Source organism: Motacilla alba, chromosome 6 (assembly GCF_015832195.1).
Source record: "Motacilla alba alba isolate MOTALB_02 chromosome 6, Motacilla_alba_V1.0_pri, whole genome shotgun sequence".
In the NCBI taxonomy this organism is placed as follows: domain Eukaryota; kingdom Metazoa; phylum Chordata; class Aves; order Passeriformes; family Motacillidae; genus Motacilla; species Motacilla alba.
In genome coordinates this window covers 11,492,068-11,516,799 of record NC_052021.1, presented here as the reverse complement: position 1 = coordinate 11,516,799, position 24,732 = coordinate 11,492,068, and the positions used below count along the sequence as shown (strand labels likewise).

Sequence of the window (24,732 nt, the reverse complement as noted above, 5' to 3'; positions counted from 1 at the left end):
GATGGACAGGTTTAGAGGAGGAAAAGAAGAGAGTAATATCTTCATACTGTATTAAATAAAGAGCTGTACTAAAAGAAAAACTTAATAGCCCTCATTCCCTATGTTGTTTGCAAGGATCCTGCTGAAAGCCAGAGGGAAGGTTTTGCATATAGCCTTGGATAATCACAGCTGAGAGAGGAGTGAGCCCCTGCCTGACAGCTCTTCTGTTCACTCTTTTAAGCTTAACAGTATTGTGGTTGTTGACTTCAATCACAAAGCTTACTTTTCACATCATATCTGATCAAGAGACAAATGTGGCCTTAGAAGATGGGCAGGAAATGGAGTGTTGGGAACGGATGATTTAGCCATGGACTAATTTACTGCTTGGTCTGAGCAGATACATAGAAAATCGAGGTGGTGCAGCAGAAACTGCTGTGGAAACTGCAGTGAGGTTGAGTGGAATTTGAAGGGCAGAGGGTGAAGTGAGCAGCGGGTCACTGGGAAGCCCCACATGAGTGCATGACACAGAAATACCAGAAGTGTTATTATGCTCCATCCTGCCCTGAACAAATGATTGGAAGAGCTTAGCTTTCTGCAAAACCAGGTGCAATGTACCTCCTTGGTTGTATTGTGCATTTCAAAATTATACTGGTTTAAAATTGCAGGTACACAAGAAGGATTCTGGTTTCTGGAGGGATTTTGGCTTTGGGATGACTTGTCAATATCGGACAGACTTTCTGACTGTTGGTAAGATGAGACTAAAGAAAAAAAATTTGTGTTTAAAAAGTGATTCTCTGGTCTTACCTAACAACAGGAAAGTAATACATTTATTTATAGTATTATTTCCCCAAGCCCAGCAGTCAGACTTGCTTGACAAGTTTGACCAATGAGATAAATTAGCTTTTCTGGATTTTGATGTCCCATCTGTTGAGTGTATTAAAAGACACAGTAGTTTTAGTAGAAATGTTTCATTCTAGAATTTTGTTTAATACTTGTGGGGTTTTTTTTTTGTACTTTGTGTCTGTCTGAAGCAAATGAATCAAGTTTAAGAAACATGTCACTCAAGCCATTCACATAGACAAGAAGCATTCAAATCCTTTCTTTTAAATAACCTAGAGAAGTTGAATACAGCTGTTGGAGTCTTTAGCAATGTGCTTTGCCCCCCCTTGTGGCATGTTCTTAAAACTGAGAACAACTTGGTGTGCTGAAATGTGGAAGATGGTGGTGAGCATAGTCTGCCAGAGGATGTAAGTCTGCCAGAAGATGTAATGACACAGCCCTGCGTGCTGCCTGGTGGCTTGAATGCAGGCTGATTGCTAAGAGCAGTCATATTGCCATCTGTATGGTAGTGCTAAATGAAGACTTCAGAATTCTGGAGTTTTGAAATTGTACAAGAGCCTGGGTTGCTCTTCACTGTGGTCCTGGAAAAACAAGAGAAATTTAAATGGTGAACCATGTTCCTTTCCTTAATCCAGCCTTTTGAATTGTGACCTGTGGAGTAATTGCTGGCATTGTTAGAGAGGATTTCTCATACGGGCCATGACTGCTTCATTTTCCAGCTGCTAAAATCCATTATGCTTCCTGAAAATAATTCAAAAGCATAGCGAGTGAGGTCTGCCTACAGTTTTCTGCAGCTGTCACACGGGATGTCATGCATAATGCAATTTGGAGATGCTGCTCTAAGAGACTTTCTGAAGTCAGCAGATCTGTGTCCTGGGCAGTTCCCACCACAAAGGATGTGGTATCCTTGAAGCTCCTGTCCTTCAAATTGGCATGCCATGGCATGGGAAGCTTAGTTAATTGCTACAGAACTTCTGGAATGTCATGCCAGATCTGGTAGCACGTTAGGCATAAAGTGTTGCTCTTCTTGCCCGAGTACCCAGATAACGATTTCTGTTTTTGTAGGGGGTTTTGACTTGGAAGTGAAAGGCTGGGGCGGCGAGGATGTTCACCTCTACAGGAAGTACTTGCACGGCGAGCTGATGGTGATCAGGACGCCGGTGCCCGGGCTGTTCCACCTGTGGCACGAGAAGCACTGTGCGGACGAGCTGACCCCCGAGCAGTACCGCATGTGCATCCAGTCCAAGGCCATGAACGAGGCGTCGCACTCGCACCTGGGCATGCTGGTGTTCCGCGACGAGATCGAGGCGCACCTCCGCAAGCAGGCCTACAGGACTAACAGCGAGGCCGTGGGCTGAGGGCCCCCCGGGCCGCCCGGTGACTTCCAATTCACACTGAACCAGCAGCATTCTACAGCCTTAATTCAGCTTACAAATGCAGTGCCTCTCTTTTTCAGTGAAGAAGAGTTTAGAGGGTTTTTGGTTCTCGTGTTTGTTTTCCGAGTAATCCTTTGACTGATGGGCTCTTGCCAACATGTCGTGTGAGTTCAAGCACCTCAGCTAAATTGGATGGCATATGTAGTTCAAGGAAAGTGTCTTCAGTATCGACTGGAAAAATCTGTGGAATGTACAATTCAACACTTATCCATGTGGTACATTTCTGTTCTGATATTTGCATTCTTTTGAGAATTAAATGAAAAAAATCTTTTGTGTCTTGAATATTTTTCAGTCTGTATGGCTCACTGCACTGTGACTTTAGAAGGATGTTATACTTAGACTCCATTGTAGAAACAAGAGAAAGGTGTGGAGAAATAATCTCACCATGAAAGGTACATGGACATGCTGACCGGTACAGCAGCTGTGCAGGGTGCTGATTCCACAGCAAGGGCTTGGTGCCACATTTGCTGGATTAACAGACATTGACATGGTTGAATAGAGAATAATTTGGGGGGGTGGGAATGAAAATCCTTTTAAGTGGAATTTTAGAGCATATAATGGAAGTTCACACTGTGAAGGAAACATCACCTTATTTCAGTGATGGAAGTTGGGAACATTCCAGCTTGGTGTTTCTGTGCCTGCTCTTTTCCCACAGTAGATGCCATATCCCTTCTATAAACTGAGCTGTGCTATTAAACTTTTTTGCTTAAATATTTTTGGCCCCACTCCTTCTTATTCCAAGGCCCTGCCTATGTATCTCATTCTTTAAGCTGAGGAACCACCTTTTCATTCCCATATGAATTTATTAGAGGCCTGTTTGCTATTATGCCAATATTTTCTTTGTGCATTCTTTCTCTTTTGGGCATTTTCCTGATACGTTTTTTTGTAAGGTGTCATATACTCATAGTTGTTTCAGTGACTGAAAAAGCAAGTGCTATTACAGTCTTTATTGATACAATGCTCTTCATTACACTGATCGCCCTAGCAGCCTTACTCTTCACTTTTTCAGTTTGTGGATGTTTTAGGGTTTTGGTTCTTTTTCCTCTGGGTTGGTTTTTGGTTTGTTTTTTTTGTTTGTTTGTTTTTGTTGGGTTTTTTTGGTTTTTTGTTTTTTTGTTTTTTGCTTCTTGGGTTTTTTTGAGCATGTTTAAGCAGAATTATGCTGTGGTCTCATTAGTGCCTTGTACAATGGCACTACTTTGGTACTTACCTTTTGCGTGTTTTGGGATGCATAAACAGTTCAAAGGCAGGCAGGTCGTGTTGTTTCTCCATATTGTCTTATATGATACCATATGGCATGCCTCGTTTTTCAATACATTTGTTTATAGAATGAATGCAGAGAATACTAATTCAGTGGTTAAGCCATTTGCATGGTTTCTGCTGAATTTAGATATTAGTTGAAAACCTTTCTCAAACCAGGTAATTAAGATCTGTTTATGGATTTATTTTGCTCAAAAATTTTGGAGGCAACTAAAGGTTTAAATGATTGATTTCTGAATAGCAGATATGCTGTGCAAATAGTTCTGGGCACTGATCCTTTTTTATATGTATATAAAATTTGCCTTTATGTAACTTATTGTGGAGAACAGTGTACTGTATTGTACTTAGAGTGAAGAGAATGCATTGCAGGACTTCTTGCAGTTTATATTCTCAATATAATAAATGGAATTTCTGCATTTTAGAAATTGTTTTAAGCTGTCTCTTTGAAATATGTTTTTACAATAATAATGTACAGAGCGTAATGCACTGGATTCAAATATTTGCAGTGAGAAGTTCAACCAGCTCAATTTTGCATCTCAGGTTCTACCCAGACCAGATACCAGAGTTTGTTCCTTGAACAACTTAAATTTACACCAGATTTACCTTACTTGGATATCTTGGTTGTTGCTAATAAAATTTGTAAGGTACTGATGAGGACAAGATGAAATACATTGGTATTATGACTTGGGGTGAAGATACAAGTGGGGCACTCCCCTGAGACTCCAGCCTTTAAAACGTCAGGACAGCTGCTGCTGTTCTGGCTGCACAAGAATAAGCATCCAAAAATGCCTCTCCCTGACACCAGCACTGCTTGGCACGCCCTGGAATGGACACGGAGGTAGGGCACAGGTCCAGCATTGCTGCACCTCAGCTCTCAGCACTCAGACACTGCCTCAGGAGGATCCAGTTGTCCCAGTTCTCGTGTTTTGGAAACATGGCAGAGTGCTGATATCCAGGTGTCTCAGGTTCTGCTGTTTTCCACTGCGTGGTTGTGCTTATCAGCAACAGCGAGGGAGATCAGTGTCAGCTGTCCCCATCTGGGTGATGAAAACCGATGCGTGGTGGCAGTGGGGGAGGTCTGGAGATGAATGTAGTCACCAGGAACCACTTTGCAAACTTCTTTCCATTCATTATCCCAAAAGGTTGGAAGCACACACATTGGAGTTAAAAGGAAGTCAGAACACTTGGAAATATTTAATAAGTGTGTTGGGCAATGTACACAAGTATTCCAAATGGCTCATGAGTTGAGGATTTCTGAGCTTGCAGGGGCCCTTGCAGGCCCGGGCTTTCCCTTGTCTTAGTTCAGCTCCCTGCAGTCCCCACCTGTGTCGGTGTTGCTGTGGCACACACGAGCGCAGCAGCTCTGAGCACCCCGTGTTTGAGCGCACACCATTGCCTTCGCTCTGCAATGGAACCAGAACAGCAACACTGCGATATGCCTTTATTAAAAACAAAGTGATTTCAGTTACCTGAGTGTGTTCAGCTTCTGCCTGCCTTTGAGCACAGCCACACTGTGCTACAAGCACGTGTTTGTGAGCAGCAGCGTCGCTGTGACCCAGGGCAGGGATGCCCTTTCCCAGTAAGATGGGTAACTCTTCCTTGGATCCTGTTTCCTAACTTCATCCAAGGAAGTTAATTGTGCTTCAAATACAAAAATCTCTTCCCTGGGAGCTAGACCTGCTCTTGGCTTTCCCAAGGTGAGCTCTGCCTGCCGAGGAAGAATAAACCCAACACTGGGGGGGTTTATGTAGCTTGGGGTGCTGCTGTTGCACTGCAAAGAAGAGTGACAGTTTCAGGCTTTGGAGTCACAATCCGCGTGCCCAGGGTTGGTGCTTGGGTTGCATGGCCAAATGCTGGGCCTCATCCTCCTGTGTTGACAGATGCTGTTTACATAACACACTTTCTTTGAGCTGTGCTCCAAGTGTTTTCCTGGAGGAGTCACTGTGTTTTAGTGCTAGAATAGTAAATATAGTAACACTTATTTAAATAGGAACATGCTCCACTGAATCATGAAGTAATTCTTGATTCTGTTGCGTGCTATTCACACAAGTTGTAACCTTTTCCAAGGAATTTGCAAGCTGTAGTCTTCCCTAGAGAGAAGTGTTCTTCGTTAAAGGAAGTCAAGATGAGATTGGTTCAGGGTGGACTTTTACTTTAGACCCTTGCAGGAACGAATGTGCGTTGTGCTTTTAAAATTGTTTAAAAATATGTTATTCAATAAGACTAATAGATACTGGTTTAGAGAATCAGCAAATACAGATCGAAAACTGGGAAAAACTTAAGAGAAATCTGGGCCTCCCGCATCCAGAAGAAAATACTGGGGGATTTTAGTTCCATAAAAGCCTTTTGATTTTGAGATGCACATGCCTATGAAAATCAAAACTTATTTGTAAACTGTGTTCAAGAAGAGAATGGCATCAGGAGGGAAAGAGAAGTGGTAGGTGAGCTCTAACCACTTGTATCTAAATGCAGACATTTAAATGGTTTTAGCTCATGCCAAAATATAAACTAGAACAAAAATTTTGCCTTGTCAGATCCATGAATGAAAGGAATGAAGCTTCAAATACCCCTTAAAACGGTGTTTCAGCATAAATTAGTAACTTACTAATACATCAGTGTAATGATAAAAAATTGGTGTGTATCAAAGATGAGTGTAGGTTTCATTTGCCTGTGGTGTTCTTGCTGACTGTGACTCCCAAATACGTCTTAAGGAGCTAAATCATTCAAATTTTACTCAGCTGTGAAGGAAAATGAGGATAATGAGCTTAAGCAGTGTCTCGTTCATGCCCCAACGATGCTCACCTTTTCCTTGTTAGGCCTGATTGCAAACTAAAGGACTCCACCTGTTCTGACTGGAAAAGCTTCACAGGAAAGAAGACTTTGATAAAATTTGTTTTTTCCATTTCTGTGGTTGCAGTGGCTCTGCAGAGCCCTGTCTTTGTGGTATAGCACATACAGAGACCTGGGAGCCGCGCAAGCACCCACAGAGACCCCAGTGCCCCTCTGGCTTCCCATGGCCCAGGCTCCAGCTGATGGGAATTTCAGCATCGTGCTCCCCTGGGGAGCCGGTACCAGCTGGAGATGGGACAGCCCTGCTTTGGGCAGGTGGCACAGCAGTGGTGCCCCCGGAGCCAGCAGCAGAGACCTGCTGAGGGGCTGCCCCTGCCCCAGGTGCTGGCAATAATAACCCCGTGCAGCTGGGGTTAATTAGCCCTGGGCAAGGACTGCCTCCCCTCACTTGGGACCTGAAGCTGGCAGAGAAAGGTTCTTCTCCTTCTTTTCTGAGAAATGTGTCTCTCCTGGGTCTGAGTAAGGTAAGTGTTTTATTGTTATTGTTGAGATTGCACTAGAAAGGGAACAGCTTCTACCTTTTTGTTAGCGGACCTTATTTGCTTCTGCGGAGGCTGACCTAAAGAGCAGGGGTTGTAGCTGGGATCTGCATGGAAGTGCTGTGCTGCAGAAGTACTTCTGACCTGCAGGTAGAATGTTAAATAAATTCCTTTTATATTTAAGTCTAAGTGTTTGCATAAGGTTTTATTAAAACACAGCTTTGTTTTGTTTAGCTTAGTCTCTTCCAGGGTAAGGTAAAGAAGTCCCCTTGAGCTTGAAGTTTGTGGTCATTTAACTGGTTTATTTGAGCTGCTCTAAATGTGTTTGTTATGTGGTGAGTTTTTCTGGAGCATTTTCAGTTCTTACAGCCTCAAGGTTGCCTTGTAGCTACAGGGCTTGTGTGTAGCACATCGCTAAAGTGTTTTGACCTATGTCCTCTCAGCTTTCTCTATAAATGGTGTAAAAACTCTTTGCTCATGCAAGTTAACTTAGCAAAGGGCTTTAGAATTTTCTTTCACAGGTAGAATACTTTGCATTTCTACTTGACTTGCAGGTGAAAAGGTCATTAACTCATTCCTCCTTCGTTTGTGGGGGTTGTTTGTTTTGGGGTTTCTTTGTCATTGCTTTGCCATTTGCATGTTCACGTGGGAGCATGTGCTCTTTGTCAGCACCTGTGAGTTCTCAGCCTTAGAGCAGAAATGCTGTTTTTAAAAAAGGCTGTATCTGTGGAGTGAAGTGGAATTTAAGGCAGAGGCTATGGGACAGCCTTCATGGGTGTGCTGTCTGACCTGGCTCCTGCAGAAGGCAGTGGCAAATGTGCCCAGGCAGCAAAGTCACAGCTGTGAAACAACCAGAGAGCTCCTCCTGTGAGGAAAAGGGGGAAAATGAGATTGTCCCAGTGTGATGGATGTGGAGGAGACAGGAGGTGAAGCTGAGCAGAGCTGTGGACACACGAGCTAGCAGGTGCAGCATGGCTTTGGCCCTGTGAGAGCCTCAGCTCGTTGCATATTTCCTGCAGCCTTGTGCAAGCTTAAGTGGCTTCTTGTTGACTTCATTACAATCCATGGGGAAAATGATTCTGTTAAAGGGATAGTCTGATGCAAAAATAAAACCCTTTGAGATTGCTTGGTGCTCAGGAAGGCTTTGGAGAGCAGCTCTGAGGCAGCTTTGGCTACTCTCAGGTTGCGACTCACAGCTTTTCCTGGGGAGCAGCTGGGATGGTGTTCTGGCCTGTAAATGCATCCATGGAACAGATGCTGGGGGATTGTGTTTGTGCGCTCTTAAAAATCTTGTCAAAGTGATTTTCTCGGCTGCTGGATTATTGTGAAATTCTTTTTGGAATACTTGGATACTTGAAATTTCTAAGTTGGAAAGTGATGTAAGAGGTGTATAGAAAAAAAAAAGGATTTGTTTGCATCTGTCAAATTATTCATTGCTTGCTTGGATTTTGGAATGTGTCAGAAGTGGTTTGTTATTTTTCCAAACTGAGGTCAGGTCACCAACAGTGAGCTATTATGTCCCCAGACAAGAGTAATTCACCGTTTCACTAAATTCTGGTGTTGCCATAAACATCTGAGACTCCAGTCAACTCCATCACTTAAAACTGTGTTTGCCGAGTTCCTCACTGCTCTGTTGCTGTCACTGAGGATCTGTTGTACTTTGATTTAATAGATATTTGTGGAGGTGGAGTGTTGTTAGCAGTATCTTCTTTGAATTGAATGTAAACAATGTTGTGTAAATATTTTAAAGGAAACTTACAATGTTGACACTGATGGATAGCAGGATGCCATATTTAATTTAATATGCCACAGAATCAGAAGAGGCCATAGTGTGCTCACGTGACAGGGATTAAAAAGATGTTAAGTAGTTTTCTCTGTAATGAGATTCTGTTGGAACTCATTTGACTTCTGCCCCCAAACAGCATTACGTTGCTTTTAAGATTGCTGCTTAATCCAAAGCAGCTAGATAAGACTAGACATATTAGAAGCAAATTTCCAGTAAGTTTCAAGTTTCTTCTTTTCTGTCCTGGATTAGGTGAGGCTGTTTGAAGCTGGTGCTTTGGTTTGTGTTCACTTTCAGCTTTCTTTCAATCCTGTAAAATGGTCTCCAGGCCTAGTGCTGAAGTAGGTTTGTAACCTGGACTCCTCTGTGTGGCCGCAGACCTGGGTTTTGGCTTTTTTGTTTGTATGTGTGTGTTTAGGTTTGGTTTCCTGGTAGGTGTTACTAATGGTTTCAAGTAACTGTGCAGTGTTTTTGCCAAACACTGTTTCTGACAGGACTTCTCTGTCTCAGTGCTTTTTGTTATTGACTGTCGGGAGCCTGAGTAACCAACACTGTGAAGTATGCATCCTAATAGATCAGAAACAGTGGCTGTTGCATTTCCTGGTGGTTTGAGTATCTTCCTCATCACACATCTGAAGGAGAGGGCAGAATATGCCTCAGAATGTCCAGCAGTCCCTGCCTGACATAGAACTTGATTGCTTCTGATATTTCTTTACAGAAATAAACCAATATCCCTAAGTTACCTTAGAGCAATCAACTGCATCCATTTTCTGTGCAGAAGCTGAATGTGATGTCAGGAAGCCATAAAAGCATTGATGTAAAAAATGGCTTATAACATTGGAAACACTAGAAATGCTTCAATTATTATTTTAATTATTATTATTATCCATTTCATGTTCAAGAGATGGTTATCGTTTTTGTTGTACCTCCCTGTTACTGCAGGACTATATCCCCAAATGTGGTTTCTCTCTCTTCCAAAGCCCAAGGTCCACCTTGGGAAGCAGTGAAGGACAGCAAACCTCTGCCCTGTCAGAGAACCTCTGTCAGAGCCCATAGGAACGTGCTGGAACTTCAAAACATTCCCAGCTATCCCTGCCTTGCCAGGGACAAGCATGAAAGAAGCTATTGCTAATATTTGCATGCTTACTGGTCTGGAAACTTCCTTGATAACATGCATTAACAGCTGCAGACGAATCCTTTCTGCAATTTGATTTTAAAATTATTTCAGTATCTTGCTGTCCACACAGCCCTATTCAATTGCTGCAGAGAACAAGGGCAAAGCTGTGCTTCCACCCACGGCTCGTAGGCTGCTCTGGTTAGCTGGGGAGCTGGGGCTGCCCTGATAAAATTACATACATTGAAGGCTGAAGAGAGAAGATCTGTCAGCACATCCTCAGAAGAATTACTGATTTCTCCCCAAAAGATGTGCTAGTATCAGTTGGCAGCTAACTGCTCAGCTGAATTTTGCCCTGTGAGTTATTTGCTGTAAGAAAGTTGTTTCTTGGGAATTATTAACTTGATAAATCAAATTGCTGTTAACATAACTCAGGATACCTTACTGGCGCTGAGCTACTGCTTGTCTCACTGTGTTGTGCTCTAATGGCAGTGAAGGGCCTGGAAAGCAATTTTATTGTTTACTCTTATGCCTGTGTAAGTAGCTAATTTATCCTAATGACTGGATGGGACCTAATTGGAAGCGAGTTTTCAAGGATGCAATATTCATATTAATTATGAGTGTGAACTGGCCATCAGGAAGACTCTTATCTGCTCGATCCTCTTAATGCTGGTAAACATCATTATCTTTTCTAATGAGCTGTGATGACTGAGCATAGCACTGTTCAGCTCTGCAAGTGTGGTGTGGGTGTCTGGTTACCAAAACCATTTCCCTAGAGAGTTTCCAAGAGATCAGAAATGCCTATGGGGACTTGCAGAGCTCTTGCATTTCCAAGATGTAATTTTGTTTTCTTTTTGCAAGGCTTATATCCCTGAGAAAGGAGTGGCACTGGGGCAGAAGAGCTGGATTTTGTTCACAGCTCTGTGCTTGTCTGTTCTCTGTGTGACCTTGCAGAAGTGGCTTTGCTTCTGTACAGCACAGCATGAAAAAGGGCCGTGGTTGCAAGCAGAGGTGCTGGGGTGTTGAAATGCCAACAGAACCTTGCCACAGGAAACCCTGCAATCTGCGGCAGCCAGCAAAGGTTCCTGTGCTCTGCTGTTCAAAGGACAAATACAGGGGGGAAAAATGAAATTCAGCTCTTATGACTCAATAGGTTTTTACACGGTGGAACTGTTAAACATTTCCATTGAGAGAACAAAAATATTCTGTGGCACAGACCCGATCAAATACATAAAATAATACCACAGAAAGAACATAAGAAGTGGCAGTTGGCTTAGTGTTGATCTTGCCTTTGTTGAAAGAAATTTAAATATTTCATACTATAGCTTTTCAAGTCAGAAGGTGACCAGTTGGTTCACTGTGACCATATTGCCTTCCACAACTCATTTCAGCTTCTGGCTTGTGGTTTGATACATTTGGAAGTGAAAAATAACTATGGAAAAAGTTAATCATGAAGCAATTGAATTTTTTTATTAATGCAAGCACATCCAGTCAAACACAGAATATCCTGCTTTATGGTACAGCTTTATATTTAGCATTTCAGCTCAGAATAGCAAAACACTGTATTTAAGGAATGTATCAAACTTAGGGAGGAAAATAAAAGGGAACCAATGTAGATACTGCATGGATTTCAAGTATATGCTTGGACTGATTGACCAGCGAAGTGCACATTCATGTGAAAGCTCTTTCATACATTTACAGAAAGTGGTTTAAAATTGAATTTCAAATATATATTTTTTTCTTAAATTTTAAGCATCCCTTTTAAACTTGAATTACATAAACAAAGCTGATATACAATCCCTCGTATAGTGTCTGACAATGTTACTAGCTAGAACATCTCTGAAAGTGCAAAACACTGTAATAATACAGTATAAATATTCTTACTGGAATCCAGGGCTGAAGGCCAGTACTTCAGCACAGGAAAAATAGCAGCAGGTCATAAGAATTATCCCTTCCCCTTTCCTGGGCTGTTCTTGTTAACAGTTAGTATTCTACTTCTTCTTTCTTCTTGGTACAACTTGCTTTTGTTTCTCTTTGATGCCAATGCCATGGGAATGGCAAAATGTTGATTTTTCTCCCTTCCTTACATCAACTTACTCCTCTAATTTTAAATATTTGTCAAGGGGGAAGTGAAAGAGGGAAAGCATTTTAATTTTTCACCGTGCTCCAGGGCCTATAAAGCAAATTTCTGCTAAGTGCTTGCAGATGCTGCATCAAACAGTGGCACTGCTCTTGGCTGTAGGCACTCAGGCAAGGAGAGTCTGCTGGGCTGGAGTAAACCAGACCCTCAGTCCAGCAAGTCTTGCCCCTTCTTCAACAGAAGGCAGAATAGGATAAACACCATCCACCCAGAGCTGGCCATTTTTAAAGAAGTCCTTGCAGAGATCCTCTGCAGGGCTCTGTTAGGGAGGCTGTGACCACTGCCAGCTTCAGAGGGACTTTTTTGTGGGTTATTTTTTAATGAACAACAACAACAAAAAAACCCAAACCACAATAAAACCCAAACCAATCTAATAATCTGGCTTAAGTTATTATCTTATATTCAGCCCTCAAGCCTTTTCAGAGGAAAAATTACTGGAAAAGTAGGCAATTGTGGGTACTAATTTGTTCATTAGACAAAATAGTTTTTCATTTGAGCCTGTTTGTTTTTCTTTCTTAACTCAGAGATCAGGACAAAAGTCCTAACTATATTTTTTTTTTTCCCCTGGAAATGAATACCTTGAACTTAACAGAAGCTCTTCAGGTACTTAGATAGTCAAATTAGGTGTAAACTCAGTATTAAAAGGAGAAATTAGAAATGGTAAGCATCAATGGGTTTGCAGATCACCTCTAATTTTGGTACTGATCTGTTCAAAGGTTTGACTAATTACTTAGAGTGTTTGCCCTTAGATTTCAGAGGGTGCTGTCCCAGGCAGTTAATCATGGCTTGCAAAAGGCTAGAAAAACTTACATTCAAAGTTGGTTTTAATTGTCTGTAAGTGCAGACTGGACTTTTCAAAGGAACCAATGGAATTAAATGACCAATTCACAGTGATGAATTCTTCTTAAGCTTTTTGGAAACTTTAGCCTAAACTTCAAATTGGACATCTGATTTTACTTCCCCTTCTTCCCTGGCCCATGCTGATTTTTTGTTTTCCAAAGACTCTTTTTAGAAAAGCATATTAGGCCTGTTTTGCAGAGATTATAATCTAGGTTAGACATTCTTCTCTTCAAACATAACAGAAAAAAAGACAATTCCCTGATTTTTCAAAAGGAAAACACAAACTATTCTGACAGCCAGAATGTAAAGGATAGTTCCCAGAAGTATTAAAACTTAGACATGTGTGCATCACCACACGTGCACACACACATACTCACACACAAACACACAGACCCAGCAGTTACCCCCTCTCATCTCTTGGAATCACATAACAAAAATAGGTTTGCTGCACCATCAGTGTTACAGGCAGGTATACTCTACTTCGTGTGCCATAATTCTCCACTTTATTTAAAAAGTACATTGTAGCTGGTTTCGAGTCATCCATATTTTTATTTCCCTTACTTCCAGCCCCGTCAGAAGGTACAACTACACAAGCTCAGTACCTTGTAAGGCACTATTTGCTGATGGAGGAGAGGAACAAACACTTGTGAACAATTCTGCTGATTTGAAGGAGACCCTTCATTTCAAAGCTAGGGAGACATACTGAGTGTTCTGTAGGATACTGGTCCAATGGGGTATTTAACCTGAACACTGGCTTCAGTTAGGATGTGTGTTTTAATTTGTATTTGTTCTGGTGGAAGTAATAAAAAATAAAAATTTGGATGCTGATAGAATAAGATACCATCTCCCATGATACATTTCATCTCTGAGAACAGGGCCCTGCCCTTATATTTAAAATAAAAAACCAAAACCCTTCAGTAAGTGCCTTAAGGTTGACATGTGAAATATTTACCACATTTTATTTCATAAAAGTTACTGTATGTACAAAACAGACCTCATCCAGTGAGGTCTTTCTTAGCTCAGTCCAAGTCTTTCATTCAGGTTGTAAAAACATGTCCATTAGATGTGCTTTGAAGTCTGCAAATCTGATCCAAACTTCTCAGGCTCTATTAAGCAGAGTTGTCCTAAAAGATGAAGCAATAAAAAAATAAAATTATCTTTTCTATCCCAACAAAAAGGTTTTCATTTTTGGCAATAGATCTATCTGGCATCAACAGCTGACAGCCCCTCTTCAAGGGATAGATTTTCAACTGCTAGAAACTGGAATGAATCTGTGCATTTCAGTAGAGATGCTGACATTAAATGAGATGAAAATTTAACTTGCATAACGTTACCTCAGGCCCTTAGGATCAGCTCAGGCATGTACCGTATGTTCTATGGCTGTCATCCTAAACTACTGCAGGCTGAGCAGTGCTGGATTCAATGCAAGGTGCATTGCATGGGGGCTGTAAGTGGAAAGCTCACGTGGACATCCTAGGAAACGCTGGGATCAGTGGGAAACTGGGTCTTGTCTAGGACCATGCAGTCCCAACGTGCCTCTACAGAGCTCAGGGCATGCAGGCTGTGTTCCTCTCCTGTCTGGTACAGATGTGTCAGATCTTCATGTTTAGCACAATTCACAAACCCCTCTGCCTTGGTTCAGTGTTGGAAAAATTCTAATTAATTGATCTCATCATGTACATGTGAGTGGTGCTTCCCATCCTCAGAAGGATGAGGAGACTTTGAGACTTTATCCCTTAGGGTAGGCTGACAATTACCATATTCCCAGAAATTTTCATCCTTTTATATGATTTGTAAGAGCATAGCTGTGATGGGAGCACTTTCTTAGTGTCTCTATAGGCTTGTTCCCCTGACAAAATCATGTCTGAACACTACCAAAAATGCAGATTATTTTACTGTATTTGATAGCCTACATAAAGGATATTCTGTTCCACAGCCCCAGCAGTGATCTTGCAGCCTCAACAGATCTGGCTGGAAAAGCTGTATCAAAATTCAAGCCTCACTGAATTTTTTTTCAGATTTAAGTTTTGAAGGAAAAATAACTGTAGTATGGTTTTAAGCTGGGTATGCAAATAGGACAGAAGAAGCTGATGGTTACATGCCTCTGTGTGTCTGCAGAAAGACTCATGTTCTAGGAAGCTTCATACCTGAGTGTTTTCCAGCTGTCTTTTTCCATGTGGTTTTCTGGACCTTCACTTTCAAAGGATGCAATGAACAGAGCTAGTAAAAAAAAAAAACCAGTAACAATCAGATACATGAGTTTCTTACCCGAGAAAAACAAATCTAAGGCTTACAATATAGCAGATGCAACTTGCCAGTCTTCATTATGAAATTCGTTCTCATCAGAAGCCAACAGGAAAGTGATAACACTTAGAAAATTACTAATAAAATATGGTTTTGCAGGTATATATTTTTCATCTGCATAATTTGTATTTTAACACATAGACTCACTATAATGTTCAACAAAGGATTTTACCTTCTTCACTATAAATAGGTGCTGTGAGTAGATAGGTCTGGATTTTCTTGTCTTTTTCAAAAGGACACTCAACCTGCTTCCATGTCAGGAAATCATGAATCTGTCTTGAAATTTCCCAGAACTTCTGCATGAAGTAATTAAAAAAGTATTATTAAAGTAGTATTTGTTTTCTGTGAAATATTAGTTCATTTCTATTTCAGAGCCTCTCATTCTTTATGCTGCTTTTCTTATTGTCCCTTACTCAGATTTACATGGAATTGGTGACCAGCCTGACAGAATTCAAGAAGTATTTGGACAGTGCTCTCAGGCACATGGTGTGACTATTGGGGTGGTGCTGTGCAGGGCTGGGAGTTGGGTTTGGTGATCCCTGTGGATCCCTTCCAACTCTGCATATTCTGTGATTCCTTTTTATCCTATCTTCTTATGGCTCCCCTCATTTCCCCCTCTTGCTGCTAGTTCCTCATTTGCTGCCAGCCTCAAGCTTAGGACAGTGTTATCTCAGCCCACCATCTGATCTTTTTCTTCAATTTTTTTCATCATCAACTTTTCCTTCCTATATAATAGTGCCTATTTTCTGTGTTGTGTCTAAATTCCTGTGACTGGAACTGGACAGTAAATAGTTTATTTGCTGTACTTTTTACGTTTCCAAACTTCAGTTTAAATGAAATGTGACATATCTGATCTTTTCATAAAGCACTCTTTAAATCTGGGAAATCACAGTAACATGTACATAAACATTGAGATATCCTTTCCTTCCTAGGATTTTAAGAAATCTGTAATTACTCAGGTTTTGCCCTGTATCTTCTGTGCGCCCTCCTCCACTTACACAGCCTTAATGATGACAGTAAAATTTTGTCCAGAAGTACTTTTGACAGACTGTGGTTGCTTGGGCATGCATGTTCATTAACTGGGGAGGGAACCTAGAAGCTGCAGGAGCTCCCTTGCAGATCTGATAAACAGCATTACAGCCAGCAGAACTGATGAGGTGAAATCAGCTAAGGCTGATGACTCAGGCTGAGTTCAGGCTGAAGTGACCTATTAAATTTGATCAGATACGATGGCTTGCTGCCACAGAAAAGCAACTGCTGGCTTTCCCAGAATTTGGTTCAAATCAGCTCCCCTGGATAGGACCCTTGGTCTGGACCACGTGGGCACTGAGGGGATGGGTAACGTACTGAAGCCAGACTGCAGTGCAGCAGGCTCAAGTGGCAGAGCAGTGTGGGCAGCAGCAGAGTCCCACCTTGAAGTTGATCTGCCCGTTGGGCAGGCGGTTGGTGTGGATCTTGTGCAGGAAGTAGATGTCCTTGATGAAGAGGTTGAACACCGGGATGACGATCTTCTCGCGGCTGCTGTTGGCGCTCTGCGAGCGCTGCGCCGCTCCCTGCAGCGCCGTGCGGTAGTTGCAGAAGTTGCTGGAGGGGTCCATGTGGTGCTGTTTTTATAGAGGGGGAGAAAGACAGACAAGTAATACATGTTTCTAAAAATTTAAAGCTTTGCTCTAACCATCAGAGTTTATTCTTTGTAACTTCATTTGGTCCCTTTTAAGATTTCAAGGTAGGGTGCCTTTATACTGTTTAGGTCTGGGTGCAGGTTTTTCTGACTTCTACCTTGCTTGAAAGGAGGGCTCTGTACTGGCTTTGCCTCTATTCCATAAACAAAGCAGACCCAAAGGAAATAAAAAATGACTCCCCGGGGGGAAAAACCAAAATTCTTTGCTGTCACCTCTGCCTCTGATGATGGTTTCAATCAGGTTTTGTTTCCATGCAGGTCTCCACTAGGTGGAGTCCTCTAATTAGTTTTAAAAGCAGCATTCGCTGGAGTAGAAACTACCCCGAAGTTAGATTGGCAAAAATTCTCAAGGAAGAAATAATCTAGAGAGAGCTGGCATCCACTTGTCATTGCAGCAAAGTAGAGAGTTTGAAATGGAGGAAACACTCTCATAATGGTTATGTGCTGGTGACCACTGACAGAAGTGCCTGCTCTCTGACACAGCAGTTAGCAGAGGTTTGGATGAAACTATTTGGTGGATTTCTATATAAAGTCAACACTTTATACATACCTCTAAAACATCAAATTTGGCCGTTTTGACCTTGGACCAGGTTTTCTTTAACCGTGCCACAGGGCTCAAGTTCATGCCAGCTGAATGCAGGGAGAGAGGAGACAAAAACAACTGAGTTGAAAAAATACTGGGCTAATATAACTGGGCTTATGTATCAACACCACACATTCTGGGAGGTGTCTCAGCCTGACAAGCAGAAGCTGCAGCTAGAGCTCACCCACCCACACATGAATCTGTCACTGGCAGACACTGTCCCTGGGAAGTGTGCCTGCTAATGTGGTCGGCCAATTCAGGGCAAGCGTGAGCGTAGTCTTGCCAGTCAGGTTGTAAAATGGAGTGCCTTTTGCCATCTGTGCTAAGGATACTCACAGATAATAGCCATCATTGAGTTGAAGTTTCCAATGTTGAAGCATTCTCTTGCCACATCAATGAAAAATTCCACCATTCTTGTACGCTGCTTTTTCTTTACAACCTGGAGAAACACCCAAGCGGGAAGGGATGGTCTGAATTTTGGATAGGGTGTTCAGCCAAAGGCACTGTAGCAGGTTCAATGTAACTTTGTCCAGCTAAATCTTAATATAGGCCTCAGGATTTCTTGTTAAGATTAATTTTTAATAAAACAGCACAAATACTTGGGGTGACTAGGAATTACTTGTGTAGTTCTGGAGGAGTGCACATCTTTGTTTATACAAAAAAGTCTTGGGCAATTCTGCATAAACAAGATGCATACTTTCAGCAATTTCCTGTTACTGGAAAAGGAAGATAACGTGACTCTGCTACCAGAATATATGCAAAACATTTAAACCTCTGAAGAAGGGGGGAAAGCATTGGGCAGACTTAAAGTCAGGGGCATGGAACCTAAATGTGAGAGAAAGCAACCGCCACATCCTGCTTTTCTGGTTCTGCTGCATGTACTCCTAAATGACCTGTTGAGAGCAGGCAGTGAGGATGAGCAAATACACAAATTCCCACCCACACAAATGTGCACGGGATCAAGCAACTGATGCTGAGCATCTCATCTGCGAATTCTTTTATAAACTGCAAAGCAAAATTAATTATTGCTTGGATTGCTTTCATTCATGAAAGTATTTTCCCTGTTTAAACCTAAAAGTTCTCTCTGCCTCATATAGAAACGGCTCCTAAGCAGTGACTGCAGAATCTCTGACCTAAGTACTAAAGTTTGTCATATCAAAAGAAAATGGTTCAGTTGTCAAAGGTCTGGCTTAGCCCTCAGTGTGCTAAAACCTTTCTTTGATGGTTTCTTAAATGTATGAGCCCTGGCAGCCAGCTCTGGAAGTGTCTTGGTGTGACTCTGCAATACATTTCTGAGAGCAGGAAATCTTAAGAGATTAGGATCAGTACGTTGGACTTCATGAAAATGCAGCAGGGATTTCCATGGAAGGGCTACTGACCAAGAAGGAATAGGGAAACATTCTGATTTGCCAGAACTGTAATTCATAGACATCTAAAAAAACATAATAAGAAGCTAAAAAGAGAACACACATGGAAAAAAAAAAAGGTTTCTGGGGCAGTACACCTTCCATTTCTTTGCCTATTATATGACAGAGGTTACCTTAACCTCTAGTAAAGTTATTCCTCCTCTCTTACTTTTTTTAAACTTTCTAGTAGTACCCTTTCTTTCCAGACTTTAAAGAGAGCTTATTCTTGATTTTTCTACAATGAATGTTGTATGAATAAAATGAAGGAATATAAATTAAAAAATGAATATATCACAGTGCTAATGTAATCTAAATGCAGTGGAAGGGCAGCTGTTTATTGGTAAATCTGCATTTAAAGAGGAGTATTTTTAAGACTCTTTGGCTGTATTTAAAAAACAGATAAATCCTAAAGAGCTCCTAACTCAGTGCACACAAGTTCCATTTCACTGCATGACTAATGCAGTTGCACAAAATTAAGGAATATATGCAAAGTCAAACATAGCCTTGAACTCTTAATCACATGAGCATGCAAATAATTTAATGCTTGAATAATGCTATTATCTTTAATTGCACTGCTAATGCTTAAATCTCATTTAGACCACTGCTTGCCTCTTGTCCTTAAGGCCAGGATCCCTTTGCTGTCTTGTTTTCTATGCATACCTACCCGACAAATCTCTGTAGCCACCAGCATGCTGAGACAATTGAACCAATTGTCATAGGCCTCCAAATTATAGGTTTTGGTCACATCACTTCGGCACTGTAAGAGAACAGGTCATGTGTTAAACCTCTCCTCTATCATGACAAAGTCCAAGTTTACCTTCCTTGTCATATCTTGACAAAATCTTGTTGTACGTGTTTTAAGGCATGAGCTTAAAGAAGCTTAGGAAATGTCAGTCTTTCTTGCACAGGATATACCCAAATTACGGAGTATTATTCTTTACTCTGGTTCATCTGTGTTTCTTTTTCCCCTCTGTACACCTTTTTGTACCTTGTGATTATCCAGGGAGTCCATGTGGCTGACAATCTGCATCAGATCCTCTGGATAAATGTTGCTCACCCTTTCCTGTGTTTGGAGAGAGGAGAGATTGTCATTGTACAGACAAACAGAGAATTCTGTAAAAAAAATCAAAGTCAGAAGAACACTTTAGTAACTTTGTCTTCCTAGAGTGTAGACGTGTGAGGTGCTCTTATCAGTGTACCTGACTGGTCTTGTTCATTACTTGACTTGGTATTTTTTTATTAAAACACTGGAAGCTCTCAGTGAAGCCACAGCCAAATTCATATTGATGAGTATGTTAATATTTAGTAAATAGAAAACAGAAGTCTCCACCCCAGTCAGTCTCACCAGTTCGATGTAGGTCAGCTGCTGTGCCAGGATCAGAGGGTCACAGCACACACTCAGGATGTCCTTTTGAGTTGACTGGGGCTTGGTTTTGAGGATGGTGCCCTTGTCAGTGACAGGCTGACGGAATTTCTCTCTGATTTCCTGGTATTGGCTCCGTGCAGAAAGGGCCATCAGGAGATTCTGTGTCATCTGGCTAATGATCTTTTTCACTGTTCCATTTTCCTAAGCAGAAGGGAGAAAAAACAACAACTGCTGAAAACCTTTAGCTATTGCAGACACGGATCACCAGAGAATTTCTGCCTGGGAAAAATAAATGCCTATTATCCATTTTCTTTCATCTTTTCTGAGCTGATCATTCTGTGACAAATGACCTTGTCCTAAATACCCACACAACTCCATAATGACACTGTTCTGCCTGCCTGCCTTCCCAGCTCTGCTTTGCTTGGCTGGCTGGTCTGCTCCTTTGGGTAGTGCCCCATTTCAAAGGCATCCATGTCAGCAGCTGGAGTGGGCATGTGAAAGGTGCTGCAGTTGCTTCCTGAAACCTCTGTGGCACCAAGGGCCAAAAGCTCTCATTCTGATCAGACCCACTGATGAATCCACTCTGTCTAGCCCAAGCAGAATCCAGGGAATTCACATAATGTCCAGGAATATACCCCTAAAATATCCTAACTTAGCTTTGAACAGCTACGGCATCCAAATATTTATATAAGAGCACAATATACATCATGTTCTCAGACAACTAAAATGCCTTTCCTGTTTATCATGTGCAGAGTTTAAACATAAGATTTCTAAGGATTCATTGAAAGGTAAAGCCACAGGAACACAATCCATCTGCTCAGTGTTTTGACAATTAAGGTGATTTTTTTTTTCTGCCATTGTGTCCTATAGACATTTCTCTGAGGTCACCCCCAAAGAGCTAACTTGATTGCTTTCCTACTCCTCCATCCTGTCTGCTACTGCTTTAAGTGACCCAGGTTTCTTCTGCTGCTAGGAAAATTAATTCAACCAGACAATCCTGTTCCTCACAGAATCATTCTCTTGCTTTCATGCAAATTACTTTTCTTGAAGTTAACCACAAGGTTCACTTCTGCCAGTCCGCACTAGACAGAACTGCAATGGATCTGTGACCATTCAAAGGAGCCACTACTGAGCAGTGATGAGTGAAATTATGCAGCAGATGTGAGAGATGACTACCAAATACTTGTATATTGCTTGTTATAATTAAGCAATAATGGTGTCAGAATGGTGCTTTACAAGGCAATAATCTGACTCCCAAGTGAAATCAAATGAAAAGCTGAAGGCAGTGTAGCTCATCTTGAGGCTGGATTACTGCTGAACAGCAGCTGTCTGGAGTCATTTCTGATACTGTGCTACAAGTGTTCAGAAATGCCAAGGGAGCCTGGTGGAGGGGACTAAAACAAAGCAGAATTCTCCTCTCTTATGCTGAGCTTTCCACTGTGAATGGTTTGCCTTCAGCCACTGTGCCTGACTTGCCCATGTGTCTGGGAGGAAGCAGACTTGCTGACAGGATTGCAGAAAATGACACTTGAAGATAGGTGAGAGTATTGCAGATATTATGTAAAAGTGAGGAAAGAAACTCAGAGATTAAAAGCTATGGCTTACTTAAGCTATTATGAATTTATTAGCATCTTAATGCTTAGACAAATGTCCTTAAGAATTTTAGCAGTTTCCTTTCATCAATAGTTTTACCCTAATTTTCCCTACAACTTTGGAAGATAAGTCAATGACTGTACAATGATACAGTCATTTGTACTTGATTGAGTTAATTTTTACCAACTTTGGGGTGCAATCCTGGCTGTATATTTAGCTATTTGGTATGCTGCTATCACCGGGACAACACTTGACTGCTTTGTGTAAGTTCTCAGTTGACTTTCTACCTTTATGTATGAAGAATAGTGTCCTAAGGGGATTTGAAAAGCCTTTAAAATACAAAATAAACCCCCAACCTTTACTGTAATTCCATGCTGAAGCATAATTTAATGTGCTAGCAAAACCTTTAAGTGAGAGCTGCTTTTTGTCAGTGTCAAATTAGTATTTCCTAGGGGTCAGATGAAGCATAGCTCTCCATTGATGACCCTTGACTGGTAGCCTTGTTAAGGGGGTAAATGAGGTGGTGCTGTAATTAATGGATGCCATCAGACACCACAGCACGCTCCACGAAGATGGGTTTTTCTCAAATGACCATTATTCGTACATAAGAGTGGGAAGAAAAAGGGAGAAAGAAAGGGCACAACTCTTTTCTAGTTCAAAGTAACAGACAAATTAGATACTAAGATAGAGATGCTAAATATACCTCTGCCAAGTCCCCTTTCACAGTGCTGTCTCTGCCAGCATCCACCCCTTGGCCCTTGCCTGCAGAGAGAGGAGAAGCCTATAGTCCTATTTCCTCTTCCCCTCCTCCTGAGGCACTGGCATTCTCATCCAGCACCCACGTAAACATCTTTGCTGATGCAACAAAACCAACGTACTTCCTTCACCTCACTCTGCTGTCCTAGCCCTGATTCCTGCCCTGCTGTCAAACCTGTTGTTCTTCATTTTCTCTCTACTTGAATCAACAAAAGCACATAATACAACTGTCTTCCTGGTTCCTCCTAATTGTTCTCAAAAATATCTTGAAGTTGTGGGTTTAAAAACAATAAGAAGCTTCTACATAAGTAAGACTTCACATTTTTACAAGCACTTTGTGACTAATTCTCTTGCAGTTCTTGATTATCCTCTTGCTTCTGTCTATTGCTGTTAACAGTGATTTTCTCAATGAACAAAAAGTGTAGCCTTTGTGAATTTTGGGAAAGAGCCAAAACTAACCAAAAAACCCCAACAACCTCCCCCCCCGCTGGCCCCCTTGCCCCCCCTCCAAAAAATTTGCACTTCTTGTTTTATTCCAATTTACTTTATCTGTTTGCTTTAGAAGGTTTTTTCAAAGCCTAGCTTTCTTCACAGGCTAGAAACTCAGGGCTGTTAAGACTGGTGATGGACTAGCTAGCAGAGCTCAAAGATAACTTCTTTGTGGAAATACTGTGCCTGTCACCTGAAACATTGCAATAAACCAGGTGCTTTTTACTGTTAGAAGCTGGGAATGAGCTGCTAAATAATAAACACCTTCACCTTGGCCAAGAGTACATGTGATAGAACTAGATGGTGTGTCTTGCAGAACTTAGACGTGCAGAGTAGTGACAATGTACAAAGGATGGTGTATCATTCATTATTAAATCCTCTCGTGCCATTCTAGTTCCTGTTCTTTCTCCTTCCGCACCACAGTCATTTTTCACATTGCCAGGACTATTTTCTCTCTCCTTCTTACGTGTGGTGATGAGATGTAGACAGTTCCTGCTAATGGACCATTAAGTCCATCAGGCAGCCCATGTCCTGTGGTTACCCTGACAACTTAGCAACTGCTGCTGTAGTTCATTTAGGAAATACTGCCTGCAGGATTGTGCAGAACACGGTACAGTTCGTGGAACAGTTGACAAATACTGCTTTAGCACTTAACTTTTTTTTTTTCCCTTCCCACCCCTACCTCATCACATTGTGTGATCCTGTGAGCAATCTCCTTCAACTCCTTCATGGATTTTTCATCTTGGAAATCATAGGGGAAAGTTTCAGTCCATTCCTTCAGGAGCTGAATGATTTTGGCAGCGAAGGATTTTAGTTTTGCCTAGAGAGAAACAATGAGTTGATTACCGACCGTAGACCTGTTTGACTGCAGATTAATTTGCTGATAAAGATTCACAGAAATCTAGAGACACCCTTGAAAATACTTTGCATTAATAGCAGGTGATGGGGACAAAAAAAAGGAACATATTTAACTGTGCACTAGATTCCCAAATAGTATCATTTAGCCTCCTTTCATGATAGCTTGGTGATGTCTCTTACCAAACCCTGTGAAGACATTTTCAAGGTGAGTTGTATAAAACCAGGAAGATGACAGAACAGTTCAAGTGACTTTATTTAACTGAAGTCCGTGGGGTTTAAGCTGATTTCTGCCATCTGAGGCAGCAGTACTGCAGTGTTTGAATTCAAACGTGTACAAACTGCAGTACCATGTTCATGTTCATCTACCAACCCTGTTCATGAGAAACATTCACAAAGACATTTCTGTTCTATAGAATTTATCAGACCATCCAGACTGAGCTGTATATTAAATAAATGAATGACAGGAAAGACGTGTGTGTTCTTTCCATGACGTCTAAATCAAAACAGACTTTGACAATAAAAGGTATTGGCTTTTGTTCAAAAAGCTATCAGCCACAGAAAGGGCAGAGAGAGTATTTTTTTTTTTTTTTTGGTTACCTGTGACTCTTCTAAGGATTTTCATCAGTTAGACCTGAACTGGGTGCCAGTTACTCCCCTCTCCATTGCATCAATGGACAGCAGCATCAATACATCCAAGGGAGCAGTCTTGTAAAATTGGGAGTGTGAGTGCTAAGAGCACTTGTAATGAATAAGAAGAATCAAACCTTAATTTAGGTTATATTTATCCTCCTATCCAGCTTGTGATGCACTGAGGAAAAAAAGGAAACTTTGCTTGTGCTCCCTCCCCAGTTGTGGAAGTGCAGAGGTCCCTGAAGGCAGCAGCTCCCTGTCCCCAGGCACAGCACAGCCCTTTGGGGGCAGGAGGGCACTCAGCATGGCAGTGCCACCTCAGCAAACTGGTGTAAGTCAAAGAGA

The 24,732-nt window shown here is 41.6% G+C and overlaps 2 protein-coding genes across 7 annotated transcripts in view; one reads left to right on the top strand and one right to left on the bottom strand.

Moving 5' to 3' along the window:
• CSGALNACT2 (chondroitin sulfate N-acetylgalactosaminyltransferase 2) overlaps window positions 1–2,525 on the top strand; it is a 31,414-nt gene extending 28,889 nt beyond the window's left edge. For both annotated transcript variants that reach the window (XM_038140203.1, XM_038140204.1), the window contains exons 7-8: window positions 645–726; window positions 1,885–2,525. In XM_038140203.1, coding sequence (XP_037996131.1) covers window positions 645–726; window positions 1,885–2,177 — 375 coding nt within the window. In that variant the 3' untranslated portion in view covers window positions 2,178–2,525. The remainder of the gene's footprint in view (window positions 1–644; window positions 727–1,884) is intronic.
• An 8,664-nt stretch (window positions 2,526–11,189) lies between these two features.
• RASGEF1A (RasGEF domain family member 1A) overlaps window positions 11,190–24,732 on the bottom strand; it is a 147,168-nt gene continuing 133,625 nt past the window's right edge. For 4 of the 5 annotated variants that reach the window (XM_038140187.1, XM_038140191.1, XM_038140189.1 and 1 more), the window contains 10 exons: window positions 23,582–23,719; window positions 20,041–20,262; window positions 19,684–19,758; window positions 19,360–19,452; window positions 17,626–17,728; window positions 17,257–17,336; window positions 16,438–16,629; window positions 15,198–15,321; window positions 14,869–14,941; window positions 13,672–13,845 (listed from right to left, as the gene is read on the bottom strand). In XM_038140187.1, the coding sequence (XP_037996115.1) occupies window positions 13,821–13,845; window positions 14,869–14,941; window positions 15,198–15,321; window positions 16,438–16,629; window positions 17,257–17,336; window positions 17,626–17,728; window positions 19,360–19,452; window positions 19,684–19,758; window positions 20,041–20,262; window positions 23,582–23,719 (1,125 nt within the window). In that variant the 3' untranslated portion in view covers window positions 13,672–13,820. Of the gene's footprint in view, window positions 13,846–14,868; window positions 14,942–15,197; window positions 15,322–16,437; window positions 16,630–17,256; window positions 17,337–17,625; window positions 17,729–19,359; window positions 19,453–19,683; window positions 19,759–20,040; window positions 20,263–23,581; window positions 23,720–24,732 lie in introns of all 5 variants that reach the window. The other variant, XM_038140188.1, reaches the window with a different exon arrangement.